The sequence below is a fragment of the Leiobunum rupestre genome, chromosome 10 (assembly GCF_980474605.1).
Source record: "Leiobunum rupestre chromosome 10, qqLeiRupe1.1.hap1, whole genome shotgun sequence".
NCBI classification, from domain to species: domain Eukaryota; kingdom Metazoa; phylum Arthropoda; class Arachnida; order Opiliones; family Sclerosomatidae; genus Leiobunum; species Leiobunum rupestre.
The window spans coordinates 9,737,676-9,758,294 of record NC_143393.1 but is presented as its reverse complement, the minus strand read 5'-3'; the positions used below and the strand labels follow the sequence as shown (position 1 = coordinate 9,758,294).

The 20,619-nt window shown below is 40.1% G+C and overlaps 1 protein-coding gene across 2 annotated transcripts in view; it reads left to right on the top strand.

The window, feature by feature from the left end:
• Positions 1–12,845: 12,845 nt before the first annotated feature.
• LOC149923592 (uncharacterized) overlaps positions 12,846–20,619 on the top strand; it is an 86,996-nt gene continuing 79,222 nt past the window's right edge. For both annotated transcript variants that reach the window (XM_090160173.1, XM_090160172.1), the window contains exon 1: positions 12,846–13,892. In XM_090160173.1, the coding sequence (XP_090016299.1) occupies positions 13,380–13,892 (513 nt within the window). In that variant the 5' untranslated portion in view covers positions 12,846–13,379. The remainder of the gene's footprint in view (positions 13,893–20,619) is intronic.

Here is a 20,619-nt window from a genome sequence, read left to right as displayed (position 1 = left end):
CAGGAAGCAATGTCTTATGTAGTATTCACGGTCCATGACCAGTTGGGACCCGCGTAGCCGTGTTGATATTATTTACCACGAATGAACTTTCTGTTAACCCCTTAAGGGTCAATTTTGTTTAAGTTAATGTCAAACCGTTTATAAAGGTTTTTTTACCACGAATGAACTTTCTGTTAACCCCTTAAGGGTCAATTTGGTTTAAATTAATGTCAAACCATTTATGAAAGTGTATTTATTTCTATTACCCATGATTCATGTAAAATACTAGTTGAACCCCTTAATCATTTGAAAGTTAAATTTAGTGCGCACACGCTTACTATTATCCACAGTTAGTAATTTCCATTAGTATTGATAGCTTCATTAAATTATCATTATTATATTATTCGTTATATCATCCTTTAAACTATGGTTTTTATTATAAATTTATCAATTCCCCATGACAACTTTTTCCTTAATTTAAATACCGCTAACCCCGAAAGTTAAGCGAGCAGACCCGGAACCATTATATTTAATGTGGAGGTTAAGATGTACTGATGAGCTTATTGAGCTTAACGAGCTCTCCTTGACATACATATGTAAAAGAGGGTATTAGGCCCAATAGGACAGGTACGAGTACCTGTCCTATTGGGCCTAATACCCTCTTTTACGAACCGAACTTTATGAAACACCCGTATGGAAATTGAAGAATAAGTTGAAAATTATTCGTTACCGCCTTAATTTCGTTATTAAACGAAGTGCTTACGTTTAAAATACCCAAACATTAACTTTCGTTGCTTTCCATTTCGTAGTTAATTAGAAAAGGTTATAGTTAGTGTAGGGAGCTGTTGGCTCGCGTGGCATGAAGGGCTTACCTCAACCTTCCTACGCATTGAAACCCGACCACCTGAATTAATGGCTTTAAAAGTCGCTTGATGACTTAGGCCTAGGGTGGTGCCTTGGGTATTAGCCTAGCTGATTATTATTATTATTATAATTAGTACACTGAGAGAAAAATATTCGGTCGATTTTACAGGAAAATCACGGACCCAAGAGTGTCCATGTCTTTACGTAGATTGTACCTGGCCTTTCGTGAAATCTATGTACGTCGAAAAATATGTAAATATTACAGTAAAATGTTTACGGTAGATGATATTATTTTCACATTAAAATATAAAAAAATTACTGTACGTAACTCTGTACATTTTACATAAACTCTAGAAAAGTTTCGAGTTAAAAATGTGTAAACTACAGGTCAGCCCCCAGTATATTTGAGCGTAAGTTATGTTTATTGTATTGAAGAGTATGTGAAATATACAGTCTGCAGTATTGTGGATTTTACGGGTAGTTATATTTATTATATTGAAGAATATGTTAAATATACAGTTAAGAGTAGTGTTGATTGTACAGTAAGTTAGGTTTATTGTCGTGAAAAATATGTAAAATATACAGCTCAATTTACTGTATATTTTATAGTAAATTATGTGTATTATATTGAAGATTGTGTAATATATACAATTGGTAATATTGTAGATTGTACAGTAAGTTAAGTTTATTCTCATTAAGTATATCTAAAATATAGAGTTATAAGAACTGTAGATTGTACAGTAGGTTATCTTTATTTTAGTGATGATTATGTTAAATATACAGCTCAAATGACTGTAAATTTTACAGTAAGTTATGTTTATTGTATCGAAGAATGTGTACAATATACAGTTTGGAGAACTGTAGATTTTACGGGTAGTTTTGTTTATTTTATGAATGTAAAATATACATTGGGAGTACTGTACTGTAGTTGTGTTTATTATCGTAAATAATATGAAAATAAACAGCTCGAAGTACAGTACATTTTATAGTAAATAATGTTTATTGTATAGAAGAATAAGTAAAATATACAGTTCGGAGTTTTATGTTTTACATGAACTTCACTAATTAAAAAATATAGATTTCCTTTCATTTATGGTAATGTTTTCATATTTTATTTCAGAAAGTACCGTTGCAATTACTTAACAACTTGAATTAAATTCACAAAAAATAAGTTTAATGCTAGTAATTTTAGGCTGGGTCCACTCAAAAGCTGACACTTTATTAATCAATCCAATAACTTTGGTATTAACTAAATCCTTGGGGTTTTCCGGAGTCATAACGGCTACGAACCTTAAAAAAAACAATATATTAAAAAAATCGATGTAAAAATTGTATGATATCCGTGGAATACTGTCATCCAATCAGCGACGAGGAAAGAAAGAGGGTTGCGGGCTCGGTTGCGGGCATATTGTTCCAAATTACCCAATTTATCTACAACCCTAAAAACGACAAACACAATCAAGGTGATTTTATACAATTTTAAACAGAATGAAATACAACTTAAATCAAAATTATATTTCGCTTAAAAATCTAATTAAAATAAATTAAATTTTTCAAGGTAGTAAATAGCTTATGGTCATACAACTTACCCTAATTACTTTTTGACTTGGAACGTCCTTCAGTCCAGTTACAGATTATAGACGTTACAGAGACTCTAGTGGACTAGTAGCTATCCGCAAAATAAAGGTTTTTCATTTTAAATATTGAATTATCATCTAAAATATACTAATACGGAAAAGTAAAATATTTACCTTTAAGTTATGTTCGCTCGACTCTGTAAAATGGAAAAAGGAGCTGTTCGGTTGTAAGTGTATATGCAAAGGGAAGCCTTATTTAGGGCAAGTGAACTTCCAGAATGCATGCGGAAGAAATCAAAGCCCGCGATTGAAATTCAGAGGCGCTAATGATGTGAATTTAAAATGGCAATAATGTCATGTTTAGTATTGGCTTAGGAGTATCCCCTCACACCCCCCAATTTTTCCCCGAACATTAAAAACGCGAAACGGTTAAAAAAATCAAATTAAAATGGATAAAAAAGCTAAAACCCTACAAAGGCCTACAAGTGTCATACTAGTGTTATCAAAGTGTATGACGCAGATCGATTTCGGTTAATGATAGTCGGTCGTAAAAAGATTACTAAAGTGTAATTTTCAGAACATCAGGAAATCTCAGAAATCTGTTCCTTAATTCCTTCCCTTTTCGTTGACAAAATAAATTCCAGTCTATATATTTTGATGACGATAAGTAAGAGTGAAAAAAATACAACCTTTAGTGATCGTTTATAATAATAAACGTTCCGCTCTGATTCAATAATTTATTATTATTTTGTAAGCGTTACGATCCCATGCAAAATCTTGTAAAAATTCGCGGAGACTTACGCAATGAATTATATTTTAATTCGAAAAACATACTGTCATAAAAAATAACGTTTGCGAAAATTTAAATGATCATACAATGTATCCCTTCAAACACGAATATTTTACGCTTAGCATATATGTAAAACATAGTTTTAAATAATGTAAAACCTTTTTACGGCATCGAACTGTACTTTTAACATAAGCTAACTTACTTAGCGAATGCACTATGTTTATGTAAATTTTCCATTGTGAACTGAAGAGTTTACAGACATTTTACCTGTAATATTTACAGATTGAAAGTATGATAATGGTTTTAAAAACCTCTCCGGTACTTGTTACGGTAAATACCGGTTTTTATTGAATAAACGCTATTCCTGTACATTTTCCCTTTGAAAACTACAAAAACGCGGTAATATTAACTGAACTATTCTGTAAACGTGTTGTGCTGTATCTCCATGTAAAAATGTCCTGCAGCAACTACAGTTTTTTCTCTCAGTGTAGAATGCCAAAACAATTTGAATTTTAGCGTGGTGATTGACGTCAATGACTACACGTTATTTCTCATTGGTCACAATCCCCAACATATATTTTAGGCTCGGATAGAAAATGTAGATGCTACTGATTCTGTGGTCGAAACTGAAAAATCTCCTGTAGATAATTCTACTACTGAATTTAGTACGCGGGTTTTAAAAACACTCGCGTGCTAAATTGACATCGCCATATCTACCAAGGATATTAAAGGTATAATCTAGATGTGTTAGCAAGAATGTATATTGAAGTTACTAAGAATATTTCAGCATAGCATTAACCCCTGGTACCATCCTCACAGCTTTTGTGGAGAAAGTTCGTCTGCATTTAAGGAGCATTCAAGGTCATACCATATAGCAAACTTGAATCGGAAAGCAGACGAATTTAAGCTACAAAGGCTGCGAGGATAGGAGTCAGAGTCCTGAAGTCCAATATTCTTAGTAACTTCAATACATTCTTGGTATTAGTGGGAGCTATATAATCTACCAGATGCAGTGGGAAAAATTCAGAGAAAACCAACTAGGGGCTATAAAAATATCGTTCAAAATGAAATCCGCAGTCGGGCGCTGCACGTAAATTTAATTTTAATATTAATTAAACTTAACGACGGTATTTCATCAAGTAAGTTACATTTTTGGAAAGCCCATGATCAAATGAACGAGAAAAATATAAAGTAGTTTAGTTTCTATTCCGAAAATCCTTTTCCAATTATTTAAATAAATAAAAAAATGCTAGACAAATTTAAATCAGCCAGGCTAATACCCTTGGCACACCTTATGCCTAAGTCATCAAGCAACTTTTAAAGCCATTAATTCAGGTGGTCGGGTTTCAATGCGTAGGAGGGTTGTGGTAAGCCCTTCATGCCACGCGAGCCAACAGCTCCCTACACTCACTATTACCGTTAACCTCAACAAGTTACCATTACCTACTTATTCCTTTATAAGTTACATCAGGAATCCATAGCTCTACTTGAAATGCTTATCCTGCCGTATCGCGTATGGTAAGATCACGCTGACGGCTTTGGCCCCGCCTACGAGATAAAAAAATCCCCTCTGCGCGCGCTCCCCTCTCACGTTGTTGTTGGTTAAGTTAAAAAAAACCGTCAGCCACATCGAGACGAAAATCTGCAGCGATAAGCATTCCAAGTAGAGGTATGGATTCGTGGTAACATTAATTAAATGAAAAAGAAAAAAATATATACGATTCCAAAGGTGATACTTGGTACAGTCCGCATCTACCTAGTAACGCTATTGTTCTTTGCCACTCAAATCTCAACGTCAAATCTCTCTTCGTTCGCAGGATTAGGATAACAAGTTTTATATATACCACGATCAGATGAGCGACGGATGGTCGGTTTATTGCTTCGATAAAGAGAGTCTGTCGCACTGTGTGTATATTGGGGCAAATGCCATCGAGAAAGGTACGTCGGATTCCCAGCCACAATTCTCCTTCACTGTCTTTTCTACGGTGAAATGCATGCGTGACTGACATAAATCCAGACTTCGCCTTCGACGACAGAGAATATGTTGGATTCTCTCTCCTCGCTTTCGAGTCGAGCACTTGCCTCGGCCAAAGAGGATATTTATATTAGAAGGCGGGTAAACTTTACTCAAGCCGAACCGAGCTGCCGATAAATTCCATTACAAATTTGCCCGTAATTAAAGAGACCGGAAGCGGGCCTGCTTATCGCTTAGTTGAAAGCTTTGACTTGAGAAGCAGGGACTGCAATCAAATATAAGACGTTATAGGGCACGAGAAACCATTGAGGCTTTTTGTCTCAGAACGTCACACTCCAGTAATTGTTTCGAATATCTTTTGGTTTTTCTACTATAAATCATCATATATCGCTTTTACGTAACGTCAACAGTCTCTTTTCCCATCATACCCTGACTTTGAACTATCATCGTCATCTTGACACATTTTCTAGTTGTTAATCTATGTATGAAACATTTGCCTCAAAATGGCGTTCATGATCAAAGCAATGCTACCAATTCAATGTCGTTCAAAACTTTAACAAAGAGCCCCTAATTTAAAAGTAGCCCTTGTGACCCTTATCTGAACCGATCTGAACCAGCAACAAATCTACAGATTTTAGTAGTTAAATTAAACATTTTGGCTGCTCTGACAGGAATTTGATTTAGTAGAATATAGTATACAGGGTGGAAGCCTCAGCCGTGGTCCAGCCTCGGTACTTCACCTAGTACACCAGAGTGCTGCGGGTCGAACACTTCTACAGGCGCTGGTATTCCACAAATAGACCAATGGGATAATTATAAGCGCATCTCTATCCAATCACCCGATAAAGCATTTGGAAGATGCGCTTCTAATTCTCCCATTGGTATATTTTTAGACTACGAAAAGTACCGAGGCTGGACCACGGCTGAGGCTTCCAATTATCCCATTGGTCTATTTTTGGCCTACCAGCGCCTGTAGAAGCGTTCCACCCGCAGTACTTTGGTGTACTAGGAGAAGTTTCGAGGCTGGACCAGGGCTGAGGCAAACAATTCTCCCATTAGTCTATTTTTGGCCTACCAGCGCCTGTAGAAGCGTTCCACCCGCAGTACCATGGTGTACTAGGAGAAGTATCGGAGCTGGACCACGGCTGAGGCTTCCACCCTGTATAGAGGATGAATGGGAATGAGGAAGGTGGCCACCACAGGTAAGCTTTGCCCACACGCATAGGAACCATCTCACTATAAGATGTGGGGGGATGACACGTTGGCAACGACAGGGAAATGTTCCTCACAGAGTAGGAACCGTCTAACTAGAAGATGTGTGGGGATGACACGTTGGCAAAAAAAGGGAAATTTCTTTAAATTCTTTTAACCTATCCGATAATTTCAGTTCATTAACTTCTACTTTAAATACAAATAAATAATATCTGTGGTCAAAAGAGAGTTAAGAGCGAGTGGAAGAGACGGAAAGAAACAGCAATCACAGACTTTGGAAAAGGTAGGATCATTTATTTAATTCCAGGAGTGTAGATAAAATGAACTAGAGCCATACCTAAGGACGACGATTTGCCACGCAAGGGCCACCAGGGGGCGAAAAAGGGAAGAAATGACATGGCGTGAGCGGCGAACGCAATGATTTTGAAAAACCCGAACAAGGCGGTCGATATGCCGGAAGATATACCCGCAGCTAAATCTCTTAATTCCCGCTCTGGGAGCAAAGAAAGGCCAAACTTCGATTGCAATCTTGAGACTGGGAGGGGCAAATGAAGGGTAAAATTGTGCGCTAAAGTACACGAAGGTAAGAGAAAAAAATTGTTATAAATGATGGTCCAAATTCCGTAATTTGGGAGTAGGAGGCAGTTGGGCCTTAAATTTTAAACGCGCCCAGGTAGACGTTGCTTCGCAGTTGACTTTCGAAAGATTATTCCATCTCTCTATTTTTCTGGCCGCTCCTTTCTCCGAGATGCCGTTATTGATTTTTATTTTATTTTCATTACATTGGCTCTTCTCCTCTATAAGTGGAGCTTTACGCTCGAAATTTATGAGCCTTAAAACTTGGAGATTCGTAAACTTCGAGTTAAGGGAGTCTAACAAATTCTGGGATCTACTTCCGCTATATTTCAGAACTTGGTTATCGTTAGGGAAGATCTAGATTCGAAAACAAAAGATGGCTTTATCTAACCTTTAAAAATCCAACACTGGGAAATCTGTCTTTGTAATAAAAGCAGCTATATAACGAAAGTAAGTATAACTAGAAGTATATAATATAAATCTCACGAGAGAAGTATCGATCTTACAAGTTAGTACACGTCTAATGTTATTCGCCTTGTTATATAAGAATATAAAGCCCCAGGAATAAAAGGTGTAGCTCCGTCTAGTGGATCTTTTGCGCCTCTCGTTTTTAAAGAGAGACCGGGTTGCGTTAACCATTTCCGGTTACTCTGATTTGCTTTGCCGGAAGTTTCTAGCTCAGCCAAAACACGCGGCCAATAATATCAATCCTTCCATTCCTGGGGCTTTATATTCTTTGTACGTACCTTCGTAGGCTTCCGCTAAATTTTCGGAAGAAGAAATAGTGTGGAGTTAAATTCGTTACTATATTGTAATTTTGGTTTATGGTATATAGTTTATATATTGGCAAATATTATTAAGGACTGTAATTTCCATATTTTACAGCGTAGCGTAGAGTAATACACGCTGTAGCCTTTGAGCAGTGATCGGTGTACCCATCCGCGGTTTGCCAGGATGTCACTCCCATTGAAAATTTCCACGAAGATACGTGTTTAATTTTTATACCCTAAATGATAAGAAATATAATATAAGCCTCTGATATAACCTTTCTATAAAATCCCCCATTTAGAGCGCTAAATCCCTTAAGACCTCCTGAGAAAACCAAATCCATCGTTCTACGACGAAGTAGTATATATTTTAACGAAACAGGCAACTATATATCGGTACATTCCAAATCATTAGAGGCAGACTAACCGGCGTCGTCTAAAAATCCCAACGTACCTCCCGCGATGATTAAAGCAAGATATTATCCGGGAGGTAATTAAGATCCGCCTTCTACCTAAGCCTTCCAGATCCCGCCGAGCTCGGCGTGGACTCCGAATACGGGGCGAGTCAGTTGAAATTAAATTTGCCGCGCTTCAGGATGCTAAAATCTTATCAAGTAGTAACCAGAGACGAATGATCAGGCCGAACACCAACTTCTTAACTATTAAAACGACGCGTTTCTTGACCCACTTCGACTTATTTTAATTTTTGCGAGCCAAGTTCCTAAATAGTTTTTGGATTGGATTAAAAGCGAGAGGAAGAACTCACGCGGGATTGGAGGGTGCAGCTCGCTATTTCTAATCACCCCAGGCTCTCTTTTCAGTCCCGGGTCAGCTGGCGCGGATAACTGATTGATGGTCCACGAATGCAAATCGGGCCGGATCCCCCCGTCCGAAATAAGGCAGCCCAATCGGTCAAAGAGCCGATAATCACCACCCTCGCGTCGAAAATCTCCTGGAGTGGAACTCGCTAATGGGGAACGTACCATTATCTACCCCTGGGAAGTATCTCCACTGGATTACAGTTACTCGAGCTGAGAACAATTTTTATTCTCCGAGTGTTGAAAGATATTGTTCGCGGCACCGTCTAGTTTGCGTCGAAGAGCCAATTATCTTTTAATGATACGCTTTGTTTGGGCAACGGGACAGGTACGAATTACCGCAATGGGAAGAATAACAAAATATTTCGCGTGCTTGTCTTAAGAATAAAAATTTCAAACTGCGTTTCGTCTGGAAAATTGCGGATTTTAAGAACGATAAATAATTGTTGACATAAAGGCCAGTTCGTATCATTAAAAAGACTGATTTAATGAGTATAATAATTATTACTAATTATTAAAAATATAAAGCTTATGTTTCGCCTTACTTTATTCATATTATACCAAGAATGTATTGAAGTTACTAACAAGGAGACATCCCGAAGTGTAACCCACCGATTTTGTTCAAACTCGGGGGATTGGTAGACCTTCATGTGTCATGAAAAACCCTAAAGGGAATTTATTCAATGGCGAACCGTTTTGACATGGCAACGAAAAATGGTTTTGACAACACAAATTATTAAATTTTCCCATTGAAAATAACATGGGATTTTGACCTCAAATTGATCAAAAGTTGATCAATTTTGATGTTTTTTTTGTCAATTTTTATCAAATTTTTGGCATTTTCCAAATTTTGAAATTTGTTCAAATTTTTCACAGGGGGGGTCCTATATAGGAATCGGTCAGAATCCCGTGTTATTTTCAATTGAAAAATTTCCATTTGTTGTTGTCAAAAACATTTTTTGTTGCCATGGTAAAACGGTTGCCCATTGAATAAATTCCCTTTAGGATTTTTCAAGTTACATGAAGGTTTACCAATCTCCCGAGTTTGAACAAAATCGGTGGGTTACACTTCGGGATGTCTCCTTGTAAGAATATTGGACTACAGGATTCTGATTCCCATCCTTGCAGCTTAAATTCGTCCGCTTTCCCATTCAAGTTTGCGATATGGTATGACTTTGAATGCGCCTTAAATGTAGACGAACTTTCGCCACAAAAGCTGTGAGGATGGTACCAGGGGTTAATGCTATGCTGAAATATTCTTAGTAACACCAATACATTCTTGATTATACCAAGAACGTTACTATTTTACACGTCACCCACGTGCGCTTCATCATCTGCCATTTTTCGTCAATCGCGTCGGAAGACGTAAATGACAGGGAACCAATAAGATATCGGACCAATTTGATTGACGTTGAAGGGCGCGGAGTGTACTAGAAGACCGTAATGTTGAATGTGAGAATTATTAAGTCTTATATATTAAATATACTCTTGATTAGGATGCGATCAGCTTTCGAAACAAAAAATAACTATATTATTGATAGATTTAGCTACTGTTGGGTGGCGGAGTGGTTAGCGCTTTCGGCTCGTAGCAAAAGGAGCCGGGTTCGATCACTGGGTGAAAACTCGAAACAACTCCTTCTGAGTTGAGTTCGCAAGTTCTCTCCCCCACTGGTTAAAGGGGTTTTCCCCCCGAATTCTTTGGTCTCCCCTTCCCATAAAAACTTGTAGAGGTTAACGGTAATAGTTAATATAGGGAGCTGTTGGCTCGCGTGGAATGAAGGGCTTGCCACCACCCTCCTGCGCATTGTAACCCGGCCTCCTGTTTAAAGGCATTATAAATCGCTAGATGCCTAGCTGTCAGTAGCTGATAGTCTTAGTCGATACGTACGCCGCACAAGTTTTTCGCGGGAAGTCTCGGATCACGTGATGGTCGGCCACATTTTCACAGTGGAACGTCCCATACATCCATCCACGTGGAAATTTGTTTTTCAAAAAATGTGTCTGGCAACACTTCTCTCTGAAAATATGGCAGTCGGATAACACCGCCGAAAATCCGTTTTGTCGTTCTGGTCATAAGACTATTATCTATATTATAAGGAGGGCTTGGTACGTTGGTCGTCGTCCGAGCTTAGTTTGCTTAGTCTGTCACGAAGCCAAAGGCGGGGCGGCGAGGAAAAAGCGACCCGCGGCACAGAGGGAAACCGAGACTGCCTTTGGCTTCGTTACTGAGGTGGTCCGGCTATCTATTTTCTCAAAATCTGTCGCCCCTGAGAGTTGGGCCGTGTTTGTCCCAACACGCAATACACCCGAAATTTTCTCTCTTTCCACCGCGAATTTCGGAGGGGGGGGGGGGGATCGTATGGGGCAGTTTCGGAAACGGGGAGGTGGGAGGGGGGATCGTATGGGGCAGTTTCGGAAACGGGGAGGTGGGAGGGGGGATCGTATGGGGCAGTTTCGGAAACGGGGAGGTGGGAGGGGGGATCGTATGGGGCAGTTTCGGAAACGGGGAGGTGGGAGGGGGGATCGTATGGGGCAGTTTCGGAAACGGGGAGGTGGGAGGGGGGGGGGTTTCAGGGTCGTTCCGATTTGAAAGTCTCGTGGCCTTTATCATCAGCCATTGGATACCGGGGGCTTAAAGGGGTACAGGCGAGTACAGGGTTGAGTTATTTTTGCTGGGAAAAGGGTACCACGGAAATTCTCCCCGGTAATTATCACATGGGAAAAAGGGGAAGGTGGGTACCATGGTAATTATCACATGGGGAAAATGGGGAGGGGTACCCCGGTAATTATCACATGGGGAAAAGGGGGAGGAAGGGCCTTACTGGGGGTACCCCGGTAATTATCACATAGAAAAAAAGGGAGGGGGCCTTACTGCGGTGATTCGGCTATGGGGAAAAGGGTGCCACGGAAATTATCCCATGGGAAAAAGGGGTTGGGGGGGGGGGGCGAAACACACAACTAGCTGAGGGCACTAGTATTCTGGTGAACTTCAAAATATTTAGAGGTTGTGGAGCACGAAAAGGACAATAAAAAAATGTTTGACAGCCGCCATATTTTAAATAAAATTCGACTTTATACTTAACTCTAATCCAAGCAGATTTTCTTATATTTCGATGAATATGGTTCAGTAGGACACACGAAATTGAAATTTTTATAGGTAAGGTATGATGGAGTAGTTTCGATGTTAGTAGGTACGATGCCAGTTGGTGGGATTTATATATACACCAACTGTGATTATAGATAATGGGGTCAGAGGGCATCACGCGCTCCTAGCACGAGAGCACCAATTATATAGGTTCTTTTAATGTTTTTTTTTGTTTAGTTACGACCATAGATATAAATTGTTTCATCGCGTATACTACTTCATCATCAAATATATATACTTGTTACCATTAGAATTCAGGAACATTGAGCGTAATAAAAATATATTAAAATAGATATTAAAAAAAATAAACTGGCAGCGGTTAAAAATATTTTTAATGTTTTTTTTAATACTCGACGACCTTTTTTTACCCTACAAAAGCGGTTTTCTGAAGGGCACCTACTGGCGAACCAGATTACCAAACGTAAAACTCCAATAAACCGTAAACCCGCCCATATAAACAAAATCGTCAAATATTAAAAAAAAAATGCCTTAGCAATCTACAAAATCGAGGCCAACCCGATATCCATTACCGCAACGAATCGGTAAAAAATGACCCGCCTCGGAAAAAAACATACACAAGAAAAAGAAATTACTAAAATATTTGCTTCTTCGGGCTGATAGGAGCTCAGTCTCGTTTAGAGAATATGTCTGTCACACACGCTCGCGGTGAAATCTAAATGAAGCCCGAAGGTTCCATCGCCATTCCTTAACTTATACGTACGCGCTTTGTCAATACTTTACTTACGTTAAAGTGAGAAGCCCGATGAAATTGAGGGACCTACGCGTATCTCAGTTGCGAGGAACCAATGAAGCCTTCCCAAACGCCAAGGAAGAAAAGAAAAACACACGCAGCCTGTACGGGCGTCGGGACTGATCTCTCTGCTGGAAGGGAGAAATAACGGATCGAATCCACGCGAAGCGCGCACGCACTGAAGTTTTCTATCAAGATCGCTTGCCCGCCAGAGTCCGAAGCGTTTGCCAAAGGCCGTATAAAGAGAGAGAGAGAGAGAGAGAGAGAGAGAGAGAGAGAGAGAGAGAGAGAGAGAGAGAGTGGGGGGACGCCACGAATGCCAGCCCCCTTTCCGACTCTCCGAAATAGTCTGACCAGCCCGGCTCGGGACAGTCTAAGGCCAACAGGCGTGGGTCGCGGAAGCCTTCTTGGCGAGCTCCTCCGAGGCGACGGTTAGAAGGGGCTCTTCGGGATCCGAGTGTCAAAGGAACCCGTCAATGTCCGTTTTCGCGATAAGTCATCTGTCGTAGATTCGCTTAGCCATGAATCGACTCTACTCGTTCGTGCTCCGAAACGTTTTTACCAATCAAGTAAGGCGGACTTAAAAACCTAATAGGAAAGTTTTTAAGCCGTCTCCGGGACAAAACGGAGATAAAGCACGAAGCGCGATTGCACGGAGGGGAAAAAACGACACGACGCTCAACAGAGTGCCGTGAAAAATGGAAGTGAACGAAATGCACGGCTCGGCCACCGCCGCAGTGGATAAGAAAGAGCCGACGCGTTGCTAGGGTAACGCCGCCAATCGCCGCTATAGGCACTAAACAAAAACTCGTTTGCGAAAGATACGCTACTTCAAACACAATAGCCTACCGATAATTGACAATCTAGAGGCCAAACGCGTCATTGCAAACCCCACCGACAAGCGAGACGCCACTCAGAGGACGCGATGTTTGTCCGCAAAGGAACGACGATCCACAGGAAAGGGAGCCGACGCAACTCTTTACAAGTTCCGTCGGCTTCGAGACGCGCCAGCATCGCGAGCACCACTTCGGCCGCTGGGTCAAGGCGCCCGTCAATTTCACCTTCGGTCTCGACCACTTTAAGGCCGTCAGCCAGCGCGAACGTCTTCGCCACCTCCAGCCGGGACCCGTCCCCGGGACGGAGAGTGTCGGACGCCGGGGGTCGCCGGTCCGTGTCTCCGAGAAACAGTTTGACGCCGCCGACCAGTGCGGGATACAACCACGCATCGCCCACCAGACCCAAGTCGCCTTCGCTGACCGGATCCGCCGAAGTGGCCATTAGCGCCTTCCTGTCCATCCAGGACGCGCAGAGAAAGTCGCCAAGGTCAACACCGCGAGGATCTCCGCGCGGGACGCCCCGGACTTCGCCCAGGGCTTCCCCGAGGCCGTCGCTGGCCGTTCCCAAGACCGACGAAGAAAGGAGGAGGTCTAGCACCACGGTAAGCGACTTAGCATCATCTAAACCTAAACCCGTTGAGTCCCGCTAAATCCTTGAGCGTGTCGAAGTAATTACGCCTAGTTAATCCGAAGTGAAAAACGTTTAGATTAATATGAATGGTTGGATATTTTTCCCGGTACCGCGATTCAATTAGGTATGGCTATGCGCGCGCTCAATTAATATTTCATTTGTCAGACGAACGTGAGAAGGATAAAAGAAATACTCGGGTAGAAAATTGCTCCGGACAAAAGCGCGGTAATTGTATAGTGGGCAGAATCCCCGCGGATTTATTTCGTTTTCTTATAAAGCTCCTCTAACGGAAGGAAAAAAAACAATTTTATTGGAAATAAATTGGAAATAAAACCTACATTTTTCCTCATCACCATATATTTCAGATTTATTCGCTAAAATAAAATTCGTAAAATCAATAACTTTCGGAATAAAAGCGATGAAAAATTATAAAGCACATTTTTACAATTCTAAACAAGCGAATGTAAAGAAGGCGATTATCGTTCCAAAATAAACCGAACCACTCGTCTCCCTTTTGAAATTTGTATTTGAAGAGGATTTCGCGGGCAATTGCGAAAGCTTCGATTAACGAGTGGGCTTTTAGTGAAAGGAGCTTTCATGGAAAATAACCATTAAAAGCCTGGAAGAAAGTCATTCTGTTCTAATTAACGATTCATCTAGACCAGAGGGCTTTCCGTACCATTTAAGGCTTTACCTCATCAACGCCATTCGCGTAGACTGTCAGCTAGACTGTTTGTGACAGCGGCTGTTAAAATTGCAACAACTTCGCTAAAATATGGATTCCCAAATTCGCCAAACATTTATTTTCTAGATCGGATTGGAATCGTATTTCGGCAAATGAGGCCCGTAAAGGTGGCGTGTGTTGCTTAGTCGGAATATATTAGACGCTTTACCGGCGCCATTACGGGGGATGGGATACATAATTGAAAGTTCTTTCGGATGGAGCGTTTTTCGAAGAATGCACTTACAAAGAATTTCGGAAGAGAGACCCTAACGCGTTAAATGTGCAATTTTAAACAATTTTTTTTTAAATTTCCCAGAATAACCTATTTGTTTTTTTTTCGCTTGTCCGGGGACAAAAAGTGTAAAGTTTTTACCCTAAGACGTTTTTTTCGCCTATTCTCGGGGTAAGATTTACCCTGTCCCGAATTTTGTTCGCTTGTTCCAGAGCTCTAAGGTTACACTATTTACTCCTCCTCGAAAAGAGGTGTAGAGGGAGTAATCTAGCTTTGTCGTCTGCTTAAATTTCGTTTCACGAAAACATGACGGGTAAGCTTTTTATAAATAACCTTTAACCTTTAACTACTCCCTTCTTACTCCAAATCATAGCTAGAATGGGTGACACCCGAGGCGGATATCATGTTAGTCTGTAGTTGGAGTAAGTTTTTATTTTTTTTACAGTCGGGTGTCAGCCCCAAATCAGAACCAAACGGGTGGCACCCGGGGCGGGCCGCCCCCACTGCCCCCCCCCTAGCTACGCCACTAACCCAGCCACCTGTTTAAGGCATTATAAGTCGCTGATTATTATTATTTAATCTTATTCAAATTTAATTGAGTAACAATTTGGTTTTGCTCAGGATTCTTTCGAATTGAAATTGTTACAGAACCTATTTTTACCTTTTTAATTTATATTAATAATTTTAAAAATAAAGATTTATACAAATTTTAAATCAGTCACGTATATAGAATGAAAAAAAATGCGAAAACCACCAAACACGTTAGTAAATTACCCAAACACTGGTCAACATATCCCACCATCTGGCCATTTGCAACGTTAAATTTAAATAAATGTATCTACTTCCATATAAAACTAACCTCATTTGTGAAGCGGCAAATGTTTGGCGCGAAAATTTTGTCCACACATAGAAAGAGGACATTTATAACAATATAAGTAACTTTGGCCGTAAGTCGCGACATTCTCTGGAAATACGCTAGCTCAAACTTGAAAGAAAGAGCTAAACAAAGCCAAGCTACTGCAGCCGCTTGAGTTATTTCCCGGACAGCCTGGGCTCTAGAATTCTAACATTCCATCCGAACAAAAGTCCATTTGTAATGATAGTCGCTATATTTTTTTCTCTCTTTGATATATATATAGCTTTTTCGGTTTTATCTGGTCCAGGTTCACCGTATCTAACGCACTCTCGGACATTGTAAAGTTAAAACCGAACCAAAGGCTTAAGATTTGGTCCGAAGCTTTCTTTTCTATGGCTTTTATATTCTTAACTATTATACCCTAAATCCTTGAAAAGAAGGATTTTTAAAAAAGGTGAAAAAAAAGAAGAGTGGATTGTATATCTGAAGGTTTCTACCTTTTTTTTGTACGACATAGGATTGGCCTTATCTCCTTTAGAATTGGACAAGTCGATCCTACAAATGAGCTGGAAATGTGACCGGAATAACTGAAATTCTTTTGGTTTTCTCACTTGTTCCATAATGCCTAAGAACAAGGTTCTATCCGGAAAGGTCAAGATAGAATCGAAGCTTCGAATCTAAGGGTTATTTTTAGGGCTATAGCTCGAACTCCATTATAATATTTTATTGGTCAAGGGTCGGTCATTCGTCAAAGATCTACTATACCCTACTTGCAAAACGTATTTTGCCAACAGATTCATGTCCGAGCATAGGCTAAGAAAACAGTTCGATTAGTTTCGGGGGATTTTCCTGTCAAAAATTTAACGTACGACTTCAATACAAATTATCGAAATGCATTGATTTAAATGTAGAGGTATTTCGGAGCATACGCCCAAATATCTCAGCTGTATAATCCAACGATGAAATATCGCTGTAAGTTTCCAGTAAATCCCCCAACAGAGCCGCTCACATCCATCACGATCAAGTTTTAAAACGTCCAATAAGGCCGGCTGAGGGATAGAAGAGATATTAATAGATTTGGATCCCAATCGGACAGTCAGCGAGAACCAGCCCAAAAAGCCACTTCCCAACCACCCCCCGAACATAAAAAATGGGATTGCGGAGGATAGATCGAAAAATCGATGTAAAACTATTTATGACAAAAAAGCGCTTGTCAAGAAGAGAAAGCCATTCTTTTTCCAATGCCATTATTACCCCTTTTGTCTACGCGTCAATTATTTCCTAATTTCCTCTATCGAAACTACATCCCGCGTTGGAAAGGATAGTATTCCGCTTTCACTATCTGCGGGAATTTATATGTGTTAACTCTTGGACGGAATGTCCATAGCCACGGTCTTAAAATCTCTTTTACATGGTGAATCTCCCTCAATTTTATTGCACAAAACTGGTATTCAAACAGACTTCATAATAATAATAATCAGCTAGCCCTCTAGCGCCTTTAAATGCCTTAAACATGTGGCCGGGTTGGGTTATGGCAAGCTCTTCATGCCACGCTAGCCAACAGCTCCCTACACTCATTATTACTTCAATTAGATATCCCTGTAACTTTCTTTAGCTTAACCTATTGCGTTTGCTAGTATTTTTCGAAATAAAGCTGCCCTGACTTTAATATTGCGGGATCAAACATTTTTTTATTGTTTTCTTTTTGGTGCTCCACGACCTCTAAATATTTTGAAGGCCACCAGAATACTATAAATAATAATCAACTAGGCTAAAACCCAAGGCACCATCTTAGGCCTAAGTCATCCAGCGACTTTTAAAGCCATTAATCCAGGTGGCCGGGTTACAACACGTAGGAGGGTGGTGGAAAGCCCCGCGTACCACGTGAGCCAACAACTCCCTACAATTACTATTACCGTTAACCTTCTACAAATTTTATGGAAAAGGGAAAACGAAGAACTAGGGGGAAAACCCCTTTAACCAGTGGAGATAGAACTTGCAAACTCTACTCAGGAGTGGCTCCGAGTTTTTACCCAGTGCCACATACTGGGATCGAACCCGGCTTCTCCAGGGACGTACCTTTGGGGGGGGGGGGACAGGGAGGGAGGCTCCCCCCCCCCCCAAAGTTTTGTAGAGTTGGCAAATCGAGGTGGACTTGGCAAAATGAAAATTATGAAACATGTTAGTTAATTAAAAAAACTACTAAATCGATAATAAACAAATCATTTAGAATTTCCCAGCAATTTACTTCCCTAAAGTCATTAACTATGTTTGAGATTTCTATGTAGTTGCTTCTCCTTATGTATAACTTACAAGACCCGATTTCTATGCTAGGCAGCTAGTGTGTCGGAACTTTAGTTCAGCCTTGTGGTAAAACCTTTTTAAATAGTCATTTTTCCTACAGCACCTTATAGAATGGAAAGGCAGATAGACGCGTGATAGAGAATATCGGTTGTTCGTTATTATTTCAGTGTTCATTTTATACGTTAAATTGGGCAATCTGTATAAAATTTATAAAAATAGTTTTAATTTCTATAGGAGATGTTACAGTTTTTTTTAGGGAAAATTAGGTAAGTCGTGAATATTATAGTGATATTCTTTAGGAAAGTGAAAATTTCATAAGCCAATATTCCTAAAGTTGCGTTGGATAAAGATAACGTGTGATCATATGGTGTGATACAGTGTCGGTTGTTCTTACGTTAATATTTCAGTAATAAGTGTTTGAATTGTTTATGTTATATTTCGGTATGAATAATTCCAGTTATTCAAAGCAGTTCAGTTAAACAACAACTAGTATTCGTCAAGATGAAATGTATCTATTTTATACTACAGCGGGTTACACGACGATAAAATAGTAAGCGGGTTTGATGGGATTTTTAAATTGCTGTAACATCGTTTAATCTCTGTTTTCTTCTTCGTGTATCTCCTTTATATATAAAGAGAGTACGCAAATGCTTCACTCAATATAACTAGAAGCCGAGCCATTTTCGCCATTGAATTGGGAATAGTCCCGCTAGAATGACATAGGCGCGTTCGGTAGTCGTGGTTTCACGAAACAAATTCTGAAATTTCCAGTCGGCGCACTCAGCCGTCAACTCTATCATTATACTGGTGGCGCCATCTATAACTTCCAAAGTACATTAGTACCATTAATTCAATTGTATAGTATATAGTTCCCGCCGCTAACAGCGGATGGCGCCACCGATTATAATTTTAATGAAACATTTAAATTGAAATCTACCGTAACAATCCAAACTTAGACGACTTGACAAACTTTGGTTTTTACTTGGCAAATTTCACTTACCCCTCCCCCCCCCCCCCCCAAACGTACTCTCTTCGGTACGCCCCTGGGCTTCTCTTGCTACGAGGCGAAAGTGCTAACCACTCCGCCACCCTAACTGAACTATAGTTGCCCAGAATTGGGCGTGGTTTACAGACGTATTTTCGTTCACGTCATCGGCCAGCCCATGAATTTAGAAAAGAACGCGTTACTTCTGACATTGGAGTTCAACGTAGCTTAAGCCCCTCCCGTTTCTACAAGCTCATTCGCAGCAATATTCATTTTTCAGTTATTTATCATTTTTCGTTTTTTAGTGGACACCCTGTATAGATTCCTGCTATCAGTGGTATTTCAAATAAATTTAGTCTAAAATTATGAAAAATAAGCGAATAAGTAGATTAGTCCATTATGAAAAGGGATAATAAAGCTAAACCCTAAACAAATTTGAAGAAATTTAAAAACTTACTAATAGCTCGTACCGATAGGTCTTCAAGCAAACAAAAAGACGCGAAACTTGGACCAAATAGGTCTTCGAGTGAAAAACTAAATTAAATAAAATAGCCAGAAATTCCAACGGTAGATCGGTTTCGTCCTATTGGTACGAGCTATTAGTAAGTTTTTAAATTTCTTAAAATTTGTTTAGGGTTTAGCTTTATTATCCCTTTTCATAAATGACCAATCTACTTATTCGCTAATTTTATCATCCTTTACAATGCAGTCCATAGGTGGTTCCTTTTAACTAGTCTAAAATTATACTGATTGACAATTAGAAATACAATTTAACTATCGCAACGATATAGAATCCGCTAATTTTATCCTAATTTCTCCAAGTCATTTTGCGAAATATCTTTGAAATTTTAATAACACAAAAAAAATTTCATTTGGGCCTCATTTTGATGACTGACCAAAAGCAACGTTCGTGGGCCCGGACCCCAAGAGAGCCGTTGTTACTGGAAATAGCTACACGTTGATGGGGGAGAAACTTGAGATAAGTGTTCAATCCCAGCCACCACTGAGGCTAAAAGGCCCCGATAATTTGTACCACCACCCCGAAACCACTCTCGTAGGGCCTGAGGTTACTAGCAAGTTTTTTTTAACAAAATAGTGGCGAGTTGACCGAGTAACTTAATCTCTTCCATCGAGCGGTTGAGTCAAATATTGCCATAAAAGACGATACAGTCTCGAGGCCTAATAATAACTGACCAACATGTTTTTTCTTCTTTCCCGGTGAGGGTCGATTTTTAGGCGTTTTTTCTGTCACGTCTCGAAGCTGGACGCGACGGCTATCGAAAGAACAGACAAACAATGGAGTTACAACCCTCCAAGGCGCTATTTATCTAACAATCCAAGAAGAAAATGCCCCTTCGAAATCAACGCGCTTGCCGATTCCTCCCTCTTGACCTCGCGCTTTTGGTCATTAGCGGGTGGGGCTCGGATTACGTTGATGGACAATCACTGGGACCTCGCTTTGTCGAACTGCCCACTTCCGGGGAACGTTGAAAAATAGCACGGTCACTCGGGGTCAATCTACATACTGATTGGAACTACGCTTTTACGCGTTCTTCGAAACCCCCATTGGCTTCGTTCTGTTTACGTTTTTGTAAGT